The 13,133-nt window shown below is 46.9% G+C and overlaps 1 protein-coding gene across 2 annotated transcripts in view; it reads right to left on the bottom strand.

The window, feature by feature from the left end:
- LOC308133601 (low-density lipoprotein receptor class A domain-containing protein 4-like) overlaps nucleotides 1-13,133 on the bottom strand; it is a 225,267-nt gene that overhangs the window by 47,436 nt on the left and 164,698 nt on the right. Inside the window, exon 1 of one of the 2 annotated variants that reach the window (XM_080501054.1) lies at nucleotides 9,727-10,183. The exons of the other annotated variant lie outside the window; for it this stretch is intronic. Coding sequence (XP_080357180.1) covers nucleotides 9,727-9,820 — 94 coding nt within the window. The 5' untranslated portion in view covers nucleotides 9,821-10,183. Of the gene's footprint in view, nucleotides 1-9,726; nucleotides 10,184-13,133 lie in introns of those variants that run through there. 2 annotated transcript variants of the gene reach the window in all.

Raw genomic sequence — 13,133 nt, 5'->3', positions numbered from 1 at the left:
TCCCAACAACGAGCCCTCTGGTTTGGTGCAAATCTTTAGCTTCTCCTCATGATGGAGGACAATGCAGCTGAAGCTACAGCACTTCTGCACAGAACTGCAAATGTTGCAGCTTTTATAGACAAAAATTCAGATAGTACACAGTTCATGAGTTAATATCAGGCCTGATAAGATTTGCCTGATCGCCCTTTCCGGGCTGCGAGGTGACAGTGTCTTGATGTCACAAGAGGGAGTTTGTAATCTTTGAGTCAAACCAAGTCTCAATATTAGCATTAGCACATATGGCTAACCAGCAAGTCATGTCTTCATTAGAAAACATTCAGCTGGTCAAAAAATGCAACTTCCAACTAAAAAAAAACCCCAAAGTGTTCTTACATGACACGATGGGAAAAATGTGCACTTTATGAACACATCTGTTCCTTTCACTTACATTTCTACATTTCAGAAAGCTAAAGTTCCTGTTTGGCCAGCATCATAAAGCCTGGGGTCAAACACACAGCATCAAAGTGTTTGTAATTTGACTCCAGCTCCGTTGGCAAACAGTATCAACATAATGAGACTGTGTGTGTGTGTGTGTGTGTGTGTGTGTGTGTGTGTGTGTGTGTGTGTGTGTGTGTGTGTGTGTGTGTGTGTGTGATGACAGGTTAACTCTTGGCTCTCCTCCTGCCTCCAGCTGTGTAATCCTACAGAGATAGAATACGGTACTGCAGAGGGTAAATCCAGATGTTTTTCTTGTTGTTTTGCTTCTCTGACACAAAAGACACTTCCTCTTTCTTTTCTATCTTTATCTCCTGCTATGTGTCCGTCTCTGCTGTAATCCTTGTAATTTCCTGTGATAAGGTCACATCCAGAGCAAGACCTTGTTAGGGCCAGCTGGCGCCGAGCTATACATTGACCACCGCCCCCTCGCCCGCTTAGACCGGGGCTGACAAACCAGGAAGTGTTTTCATAGCTCGCTTCAGGTGGAAGACGTTCTGCTAGACGAAGGATAAAGCCTGATCCGGCTTCTTCAACGTCTGAGCCTGAATGTGTTACGAAGAAAAGATTTAGTGGCTCATTTGAAAAAATAACAGCTCGTTTAAAGAAGAAAAGAGAGCGAGAGATCATAAAACAAAAGCCCATCAAGCAGTGTTGGGATAATCGTCCACATGGGTGGTGGAAGTGTCTCTCTGTTGCAACAAACTGCCATAATAATTACACAATATTTAAAAATATAGCGACTATAGATCATCCCAAAATCACGAGGTGAGCCATCCACTTTGCATAGCCTCCTTCTGTTTCTCTTGCACACGGGGGATGTTGTGCCCTGTTGGCGTGAGTCAACGCTGTAATCGCTTCTCAATTGCTGCACACAAGAGTTAAAGAACTCGGGAGATTAAGAAGAGTTTATTGAGGAGACCCTTCTGTTTTGATGTGGCAGGAAACCCGCGGTGGTGCGTCGGTGGCAGATCAGACCTGGCTGAGTGGAGCACGAGGAATCCTCCTCAAACAACGGAATTGTTTCCTCTCTTCAATCGCCAACATAAACTATCTAATACGTAATCAAATAGAATATCTCCACACGGCTCCTCCTCCTCTTACTAGCTCTCAGGTTGTATCAGGTGTGGGGTATCACGGCAACGTGAGCAGTACTCTCGCAGTGTCGATACTGCATCAGTGCATCCGAATACTAAAGATGCATGTCCAAGTCATCACAAGGAAATCCCAACTCCATATTTGATGCGATGCCTTCATGTTCTACTGGCCTGGATGCGTTCCTTTCGTCTCTGCATGAACCCCTGTGTGAGGTACCTTTGCACCGCCGGCCTCATCACAGCCGACCCATTTCACCACCTTCAACATCCATTCTACTCACTCTGCACTGATCTTTACATTGCAACTGACTCACGATATAAAACACCAGCCAGACTGAGGACTCGGAGAGCTGCAGAAGCGCGGATATCGACTTCTTCATTCTATGAATTCCTCCTCCTTTGACCCCCGGCAGTTCCGTGTGAGATTGGGGTGTGTTGTGCTCGCTGCGAGCAAAGTAGCCTGGAGCATCTGGCCCCAAGCGGAGCTGAGGAGTGGGCTGCAGGAGCTGTGGTGGGCCCGCTTCTTCCTCACAAGACGGGACTTTTTGGATTTCTTGCTTTCATTGTGGAGCTTTTAGTTTGCAGACTCTGGATGATCACTTGAGGACATGACCAGCTCTCCCTGCAGAGACACTGCAGGCTTCACACAGTCTGTTTTCACATATGTAGAAGGAGTCAAAACAAAAAACTCCTAGAACAGGATCTGAGTTTTGATGTTGCTCTCCTTCTGTGACCCTGTAAAGCCAAGTACCGAACAGTCACACGGTAGTGTTGTGTGCATGCAGCGGTTGTCAGGGATTATCTGACTGCACTGCTGATTGCTTTACTGTGGTGAAGTAAGTTTTCCTCAAAGAAACGATGAAATGTCGATGAACTTACAGCTTTTGCCACCATTTTCTTTATTAGCTCAGTTGCTGGCTCTGTGAAACAGGACCACTGTGGATCAGACACTTCAGTGTCTTCTTGCATATTAAATGACTTCACTTCAAAGTTAGTGGCTTACAATGGAGGTTTATCATTATCTTCGGATCCTCCTCTCTTAACCGAGGTCACTTCTCCACACTACAGAGGTTCAAGTTCTCTGCTGGCAACAGAAGTGTTTCATGAAGACCAATTGATTAGGTTCCACAGATTCCATCAACTTCCGGACACATTTCCATTCAACTGAGTGAAGTGGAACCAACCCTGCAGGGTGATCGTGGAGGCGTCTGGAACTACTAGCATCATCCGTCACTCGCTGCAGGACAATACACAAATAACATCAACACATCCCTCTCTCGTCTATGTGATAAAGTCTTGCTCATGCAACATTTCAGTGAAGTCACACACCATCCTCAATATTTCCCCAGCAGTGTTTCTGCTCTACGCTCAAGCCCCGTCTCCACACACACCTCCGTCTTTGTCTCGCATCACACAATCAGAAACGCAAACACGTGAAAAGACACTTTGATGTCACACAGCTTCAAGCTCATTCATTTGTGAGTATGACCAGAACTGTATCTGCAGACGGAGTCCTTGTTTTACGATGGAACATTTGAACGGTAAGCAGTGGCGTGGAGATGGTTGACCTCCTGCAGTGGGACGCTGACCTCTTGCTTCAGACGCCACTGCTCTCACACTGCAGTGAGCCTCGAAATCGCCTCTCCACACCACTTCCACCCTTTTCGGAAAACTTTACCATGTAAGCCTCTTCAGAATCCAGGGAAAACCCTGCAAAACCACTTGAAGAGACATGTCATTATTCCTCTGTCTGGGTGTTCCTGCTCACACAAACAAACGGATTACCCAAAATCTGACAAACAGCAGGCAGCACAGCGCTTCAGCTTCATTTTTTTTTACCCTGCTTTTTTTTTTTTTTTTTTTTCTTGGTTTCATACGATGCGAAACAGCATTTGTAATTTCAAAGCAGTAATCGCTGCTTTGTTTCATGTTAGGAGGAGAGAGACGAGGCACGCAGCGAGACGGGGGTTCACAAAGGGTAATAAACATGCCTGGCATTTTATTCGTCTGGATTCTGGGAAAAACAAATCTGCAACAAGAGGAGAAGGGGGAGAGAAAGGAGAGGATTGTGTACTGTCTGCCACTGTCTGCAGCGTCGCGTTTGACCGTAATATGTCCCGTCCACAGTCCTGGAGTCACGAGACACACAGCTGACGTCCCGGTTCGTTCACCGGCGCGCTGCAGCATCTCAGACAGTCAAACTGTGCAAAAAGATGCTGACTGAGGCAGCAGACTTCCGACGCCGCCCCTCCCCACTTCCACCGCTATCACGCACGCACTTGACGGATGGCCTGTCTGCGCACACACTAGGACTACAAATCTGCCCTCGTCCCAAGGGCATTTTGGGAACCAAGGGAGGAGGTCTGCTGTGTCGGTGTGTGTTGGGGGTAGTTGCAGAACCTAGACACAAAGGGAAGTCCCGGCAGCCAGTGACGAAGTTGTGAGAGCTGACAGGGGGCTGGAGCGAGGGGGGCTCCAGACGGAGGGCTGAGTGGAAGGGCGAAGCCTTCCTCCAACGCTGGCTGGAAGTGGCTGCCTGAACTTGACCCGCTCGCCTCAAAACCCCCGAGTCCACGCTCAGAGGTGCCCGCTGCATTCCAAAACCATGAATCTCCACTGGGAGCGGCAAACTCTATCCCGAAGCCCAAGCTTGAGATGTCTGAACCCATCAAATGTAACTTTCAATTCACATTGTTTCCATTGTTTTGGTGAATTATGGAACAAGTTTACATTCAGTAAAATACCTTAAGAAAATAAGTGCAGGTTCAGTGCTTGGAGAATTTTAACGATGGTCCCTCTGGTAAAAAGCCACAAAAAAGAAAAACACTCTGCAGCATTCAGCAGCCTCGTCTTTATAAGTTCACTCTCACAGTACGGTGGCTACTTCATCGACAAGCTTTCACTGTAGCATCACTGGGCTTCAGCTCGAGTCTCAGTGTGATGCACTAAAACACAAAAAGTAAATTCAGAAATCAGAGTTAGCCCAACTGTCAAACACGGCCATATACACTAAAAGAGACTAACAGTGGCTCTTCTGCATGAACCCGATATGATCAATATTTAAGCAGATGCTGTAAGGCGCTCTGCAATATTGGAGCAAATCACAAGACGAAGCTCTGGGGCACCAGGTTCACGTCATAAAGCTGGACTGAAAACCAACACATCCATATGACGAAACAGAAAATAAACCAGATTTTCATCAAGTTTTCGTTCTCATTACTGATTAATCTGCCTTCGATCATTTTAAAATCTCAGAACATGGAAGTGAAAAGATTCATAAGCCATTTCTAAAGCCCGCCACTTCTAGTGTTGTCCAAGCCGACAGTTGACGGTTTGATGACGAGACAGATTTACACCAGTCCAACGACGCCAAGTCAAAATCTGGTTTATAGAACGTGATCGACCTATGGAGTGACCGCAGTCCACCACAAGGCATGTGGCAGACCAATGGTTTGGTAGTTTTATAGGTCCAGTTAATCCCATACCATGACATGTAATTGATTAATTGACTGTCTTGTATTTGGTGCTATATAAATAAAGTTGAATTGAATTGAATTGAATTAATGGTGGATTTTGGCTGACCGACGGAGTCACTTTGGTTAATAGGATCACTAATAGGTGTCACTTTAGTTGATTATTGACCGTTAGTCACAAATGGTGTGGAACAACAATGGTCATGACTAAAGGTGTAACCTCGTTGACCAATGGTGTGCCTCCAATCATCACCGCCGCATTGGGCTGACCTGTAGCACGTCTTCATCTCAATCACATTCATGATTTGACATTTCTCTTTCCTCCATCCAAAAATGACTATTGCTCTCAAACAAATAAAACACCTATCAGGTCAAAACTTTTCAAAAAAAAAAAAAAAAAAAAAAGCCATTCGTAGGAGTTCTGAGGTTTTTCTATGGTGTTTTTCAATCACGCCACTGTTAATAAACAGGGTTAGGGTTAGGGCTTTGTTTCTTCAACTATGAGATACTTTTTATGAAGAGGAAATCAATAATATCTTGTCTCTTATAAACACATGGCTTAAAGAGGTGGGATCCACGATTAATTGATTATCTGCTTCTTATTCATCCATAAGCTGCAGAAAATCTGAATAAAGATTTCCGAACGTAAAGTTCAGACACTGAAGCTACGAAGCTTATTGTTATATGAGACAAAGAAAGACAACAAGCTCTTTCAAGTGAGAAGCTGTGGAACAGATAGTAGGTGGAAACTTTGCTTCAGATAAAGAAGAAAGGCCTAAATTACTGTTAATAGAATGGATACTGTGACAGAACATTGTAAAGAGTGCTGTGTCCATGAGACTTGGTGAACTTTAAGAAAATTACTCTTCTGGGGAAAAGAAACAAATCTGACTTATAAAACTGCCAGGAGTTTGTGGGACAAACTCATTTGGAATGAAATGAAACCAAAGTGTCCACCTGGTTCATGTCAAAGTCCCTCGTGATAGAGCCACGGAGCGACCTTCCCCTCCAAAGCTGGAGCTTTTTCTCCAACAAGTGTGAGCAGAAGTTGACTGGACCAGCGGCCATGTCAGAGATGTGAGGGGGAGTGGGAGCCCTCGACACCACGTCGTCACATGAAACAAGGAGCTCTTTCTTGGAGTGGAGCGCTGCTGCAAGCCCTCAGCTCGGGGAGAGGTGGCACACGAAATAAGGCTCCATTGAGAGACGTGAAGCAAGTGCAGAAATTCCCAGTGAAATTAATTACAGGGCCAGTGATTGCAGAAGGAGTCTGTCTGGGGGGGGGGATTCCCTTTTTCTTTTTGGTAAAAGCTGTTGTTTGGTTGTCTTTGTCACGAAACTCCCTCAGGTCTCTGAATTTCTACTCAAAGTTTGAAGTTGCTCCTTTTTCCCCGGCAAACAAGTCTCATTATGAGAGTTTATTAATAATAAAACTTAAAAAAACTATTCCAAATCACCTACACAAACAAACCAAACAAAAAAAAAAAGAGGCAAAAAACCCCCAAACAAACAACAAAGAGCTTAGTGAGAGATTGGATTGGCTGTCTGGCTGGAGACTGCAGGGTAAATATTGGCTGAGCCGGAGAGTGTCTGTGTGTGTGTGTGTGTGTGTGTGTGTGTGTGTGTGTGTGTGTGTGTGTGTGTGTGTGTGTGTGTGTGTGTGCGTGTGTGTGCGCGCGCATATATCTGGGTGTACATCCACGTGCGCACACTTACAGAGAGAGTCAACAAGTAGCGGTGTGCGTGTTTGGCCTGAGGTGGTTGACAGCTGACCCCGCTGCCACCTACACACTAACACCGCTCATACACAGGATTACAGATCAGGCCGCTTCCATCCGTCTGGCTTGCTGCAGACCGACCCCCCCCCACCCCCCCCGGCAGGCTGACTGTTATACACAGAGACGCACCGGGCCACTCCGGTCTCTGGTCTGACTTGCTGGCCCGGGAGCCCAGTGGTCTGCTGCATCTGAAGCATGTACGAATATTCCACAGCAGGATTCTCAGGTCATTTCTCAGTAGAGGAAACTCTAATCCAGCTGGCGGTTTGTTAACAGGCGGCCTCCACAGCCAGACGTGTAGTGTTGACAGATTAACACTCCAATCATTCACAGCCACTCAGCTTTTTTGCAAAATATATCAATAATGTGGTGTTTTGATCATATTCTTAAAGTTGTCAAATCCACCTGTTCATAACTGTCTGATCAGCATGTTTCAATCATCAGAACCATTCAAACAAAGTAATTCAACGAAACTAATGGTGGGGTAAATGTATTGTTAAAATTGTGTTTTCATCCTTGATGGAGCATTTTCGAAAACTTCCACATTGGGAATCATTTTCAAAAAGTGGCATTTTCAGTGGCTCAGAGCGCCGCGGTGCTTGTGGGCGTGCCGAGCGTGGAACGGTCCAGCCAATCAGCCTCCTCAGGGCCAGTCTGGATAGTGATAAAAGGTTGGGAATAACTGCCCCAGAACATGAATAAATTACCCCAGCGTGCTGACTACAGCCTAAAATAATGTTTAACTGTACTGTTTCGCTCCATTTTGCTGATTGGCAGATCACTTTCCCAGAATCCCTCGGAGTTACGGAACGCACAGCGCTGCTGAGAAGGCGGCGGCGGCATCCCTCCACAGCCAGGACAAGCTATTTGCATTAGCGGAATGACCCCGTGCAGCTAGCATATAGGAGTTCCCCGCTATGTTAGGAAAGACAGGGACGATCTCGGCACGAGTCAATACGGGACGAAATGACTTAAAACTGGGCAGAGGAACTCCACCTTCACACACACACACACACACACACACACACACACACACACACACACACACACACACACACACACACACACACACACACACACACACACACACACACACACACACACACACACACACACACACACACACACACACACACACACACACACACACTGTTTGACCTCAGGACTTCATAACACCACACCTACCATCTAAGTGCATTGCACAATGAGTCTGAGAACAGCAACCAGCTTGAGGCGGAGGCGCAGACACACACACACACACACACACACACACACACACACACTTGTGAGAACGCCCCCCCCCCCCCCCCCCCCCCCCGCCTACTCTCCACCCACCCTCTCCTTTTCAAAATCCTACATGTGAATCCCAGCGTGCAGGCTGAGGTTCGGTTCCCCCGGCCGTGACACACTGTCTGCGCTGTGATCCCTTCTGTGTTCCCAGTCCCTTTCAATTTCCCTCCTCATCTGAATAAAAGAGGAAACACGCCAGTGAGACGGCCCTCTGCTTTAAAAAAAAAAAAAAGGAGTAAGAGAGAGAGAGGGGAAAAAAATAAAAGAGGCAGACTGTAGCTCTTTTCTTCAGCCAGAGAAATCATCAAAGCATGAGCTGCATTATTCAGCCCTGCCGAGTCTGCATGACAACACAGCCGACAAACAAGAGCTCTTTTCAAACCAGACGGCCACTACAGTAGGACACGGCTATTTCCAACCACTTGTGAATGGAGCTCCCACCCAACTGGTGAGACCTTCAGCTGATGAGAGATGCGGTGTAAGAAAAATGCCAGGCCGGCATTGATTCAAAGTGCCAAACGTGGCCCGAAATACCCTGCGTGGCTCGTTTCTGCAGTTTTACACTCCTGCAAGTGTCAACCGGCACAACCGGGTCACTTTCTGGAGAGGTCTGGAGTCTGAGGCAGACATGTTCTCTCTGTGTGTGTGTGTGTGTGTGTTGCGTGCACCACTTCATGTGTGATTTTTCCTGGCTGGCAACATGATGATGGAAAGGGGGGAGGCTGGTGGAGTGGCGAGCCGGCCCGTCTGCCAGACACGCCGCATACACACGCTTCTTGGTTACATGGTGGCGTCAGCGCAGCCACGCTCCCCGCTGCCAAATCTAAATCTAATATCCTGCGTTCACCTCATGTTGCCCAGGCCTGGCCCCGGACCCAGTGGAAATTACACATCACTGTAATTCTGTCTGTCTGTCTGTAGCTCATCTGTCTGTCTGACCGTCTGGCTTCAGATGTGTCTGTTTATATCTCCCGCCTGGTCTGTGCATCTGGTCTGAGCCGTGTATTTGTCTGCATGCAGACCTGTCACAGTGTCTTCTTCTTCTTCCTCCTCCTCTTCACCTGCAGTGTGTGTTTGTCAGTCATAAAGAGGAACATCTGCGGTGGATCTGGCAGACAGCATTAGGGGCAGAGCTGATAATGATAGTTTCTCTCCGGGCTGCTCACAAGGCAGACAGACATAACATACCATTCCAGCGTTTCCTGTCTGTGCTGACAGGCAAACTATTTAACCCTGTGTGGTGATCCGTGTGAGCATGTGTGCAGCTGGGGAGGCCTGCAGGAGACAGGACACCCGCAGGACAGTGCCCCACAAACCCAAACACTATGCACACTGTATGCACGGTATATTCGCAGTATATACGCAATATATGCTCAGTATGTGCTCAGTATATACACAGTGTATACACAGTATATTCACATTATATTCACAGTATATTCACAGTATATTCACAGTATATTCACAGTACATGCAGACTGGCAGAGCAATAAAGTGAGTCCAGTGACATTGAGCGGGATGAAGACAGAAGTTTCCTAACAGAACAGAAGCGGTCCTCCCGCAGAGGAAGCAGCCCCGGCAGGTTGAGGTGAGCGCGGCTCGGCCAGTGTTACTCACATATCTCCATTCCCTGTGGCTGGGAAGCGGTGCAGTTGCAGGAGCAGGTGACATTGGAGTTGCCGGGGCCGCCAGGGGCCGTTAGGTTTTGCATGGGGCTGGGCAGACCGGGACACCGCTCCGGGGTGAGAGGAGCCGCCGGAGCCGCCGCCGCCGCCGCCGCCTCCGCCGCTGCAGCCACCGTCGGGGCCCCCCGACGGGAAAACAACAGAAAACTTCCAGGCAGCGGCAGCAGAGTCCGCCGCTACGAGTAACTCCCGACAGTTTCGCACTTATTTATCCTCCCCGCGGCTCGTTATCCTCACGCCATGGTGCTCGCGGGGCGCCTCGGAGAGAGAAGTACAAGGCGGTTCATGGAAGAGCCATTGCCCGTGGCTAACGCATTGTGGAGTTCTCCTTCCCCCCCCCGGTTCCTCTCGGTTCCTCTCGGTTCCTCCGCCGCTGAGAGCAGCTGTCCTTCCCCCAGCTACAGCGCCGCACACACGGCCGCCCGGGACCCGCCCACAGCCCCGACTGACAGCCGACGCGGCCAATCATAGAACGGCGTGGGGGGGGAGGGGGCGTGTCCGCGTGCTGCCTTCAAGAGCAGGACGGAGCGTCGCAAATTCAAGTTCAAAACTCAGAGGAGAAAAACGTCCAATAACAAGTAAAATGTTTAATCATCTGAACGTTCAAAACAGTTCTAAACTCCAAAACCAATAAAATTAGCAAAACATTCAAACCTCAGAGAAAGGAACCAACACTTTAAAACCTCCAACACAAGACTGAAAACATTCAAACCTCCGAGAAAAGAACCAAAATGTTCAAACCTCAAAGAAACGGAGCATAACGGACCTTTCTAACATCCAGCTAGACATTCACCTGATCCAACTCTCGTAACATTTCAGATGGACAGTAGAGAATCAGGCCTATTAAAAATTCTGACTTAACTTTCAGTCTGAATTCACAAAATAATGTCAAAATTCCACATTTTATTTTCATGATTCTGACATTGAAGTCAGAATTCATACTTCAATGATAGTAATACCCAATTATATGTCTAAATGTGCATCATACAGAGGTTTGTTGTACATGGTTGAACCTGATGTATCTTTCTCATAACGTGGGGATGAAACTCAGACTTAAATCTCAGTATCCTGACTTTTCTAGATATGTTTTTTCCTTTTCCTTTTTTTAAGATTAAAGCTTGAAGTCATCATTCTGACATTTTTTGTCAATCAGATGAAAGTCTAATTTCAGAGATGAACATGTTTTTCTAAAAAAAGTCCCGATTTTCAAGACTTTTCTCGGGTGGTTGTTTTGCATCACAGTAGATGTGTCCATTTCATGCACTTGCAGGTTCAGTTATGACTGTTGCCACGGTCAGGGAGTCAGTAACTTATTGAGTATGTAAATGAAGTCAGAAGGCTATAGTGTTTATGGGGCCCCTGTTTCAGCCAAGCCTGTCATGACGCTGTCTGGTGTCAGTGGTTAATATTCATGAAGTCCCTTGCATATATTATCCATTGAATGCATAATTAGTCATCATGCTGCTGGACTACTCATAAATATTACCATTATGGGAGAAGAAGGGAATTCACCACTTGCATGTTAAAAAAAAAAAAAAAAAATCCTGACAAGTGTATTAACCAAATAATTGTCACTCTCATTGCAGCTAAATAAAGTCACCAAAAAGTAATCTGGCATGCCTGCAGAGAGAAATGTGACGTGTTTGAGGAGTACTGTAGGCACCAAGTGAGAGAGGATGGGACAGGAGTTATATGTTACTGTATGTGTGTGTGTGTGTGTCATAGGGGGGATGGTTGCACATTGGTGGTTTGAAGGTGGTGGGGGAGGAGGGGGTGTTGGGGTGTTGACCTGACTCAGAAAGCAAGCATACGGCCGGGTCGTAGTTGACAATGGCTGTGGGAGAGCAGAGCAACTGGAAAGGAGTAGGAGGCTGAGGCGGAGAGGAGGAGGGGGGGGGTCTGGGAGACTGGTCGGTCTGGTGTGTTATTTGTGGAGGGTGGGGGGGAGCGAGTGAGCGCTTCGAGTTTCACTCCCTTGTTACGGCGGGCCGCAGCCAATAGAGACAGCTCTTTGAAGGGGGCTAACCTTGAGGTGACCCCCGTGCCGGTCTTGTGGTTCTGGGGCACATGTGCAAGCAGAGAAGCAAGAACCCCCCTCCACACACACACACACACACACACACACACACACACACACACACACACACACACACACACACACACACACACACACACACACACACACACACACACACACACACACACACACACTAGCAGAACTGTCTGCAGTCTATAAATAAACGAGGCTGTTCAGATGGGAGAGTGGCCCTGAATGCCAACTCCAGATGAACAAGTTCCTAAACTGCAGCCTGCGAATAAGTCGAGGTCAACAAAAGGCCTGAAGGTGGCCCAAGTTATTTATTGTGCAACGATTTCAAGTGAAAATGCAAAAAAAAAAACGTTCCTGTGAATCACTGAAAATGTGACTTTTTAAAAATGGCTGACAAGGTGCAACTTTTTGAAAATGGCTTCCAGGGTGGAACTTTTTGAACTTGGTCACAATGTAGATGGTACACAATGGCACTTTCATCCATCTATACTTGCAGTGTCAGCACTTCAATCGTTCACGTGCACCACGGCCGAAATAAATAGTTCTTCTGCACATGCTCAGTAGATGGACAATAACAACAATGTTTCCTCGACAGTCACCGTAATAACAATCCAATTTGTTTGTCTGACCATAAGAATATCTTTGCACTCCCATTTATAACATATTGTTCACCAACTCGTGGCTTGGCATGCTAACTACATACATTTCAGTGCTTTGGTAGTTGCCATGTAAACTGACATTGTTTTCAGAACGTTGTCTGGTAACTACAAAACTTTTCTGAAAAGATGCATTTTCTTTTGAAACTTTGTCAAGTAAACAGGGCCTCAGACACAACGACATCAGTTGAGCAGTGTTCCAAAGCAACAATTTTCTGGTGTAATTGGTGATATGTACATCTGATGATATCAAGAGGGTCTTGCCACACACAACAGAGAACTTTATGAAGTTGTTAGGTTTTAATGGGAACAACAAGAAAGAGACAGTGACTGCAGGGCCTTTTCTTGGCTGTTTTTCATGTAAATGTTTGTAAATGTGTAAATCTGCATTTTGTGACTTTGAAACCAAGTGGATCCGTGTCTGATCTGTGGTTCCCATCATGCACTGGATGATCGCCCATCCATGTCAGTAGGAGCGTCCCAGTGGAGGACTGCAGCGCTGACAAGGCCCAGAGACCTTGGTCTACCCTTCATCCACAGCTGCTGTGAAGAAGCAGGCCAAAGGAACAGCAAGACACACAATGCTACATCATCAAAACAGACCGTTTGGTTCTATCATACACCCTGTTGGCT

This window comes from Blennius ocellaris (assembly GCF_963422515.1).
Source record: "Blennius ocellaris genome assembly, chromosome: 8".
Taxonomy (NCBI): Eukaryota; Metazoa; Chordata; class Actinopteri; order Blenniiformes; family Blenniidae; genus Blennius; species Blennius ocellaris.
Note: the sequence above shows the minus strand (reverse complement) of the source record. Positions and strands in the feature narration are given on the sequence as shown.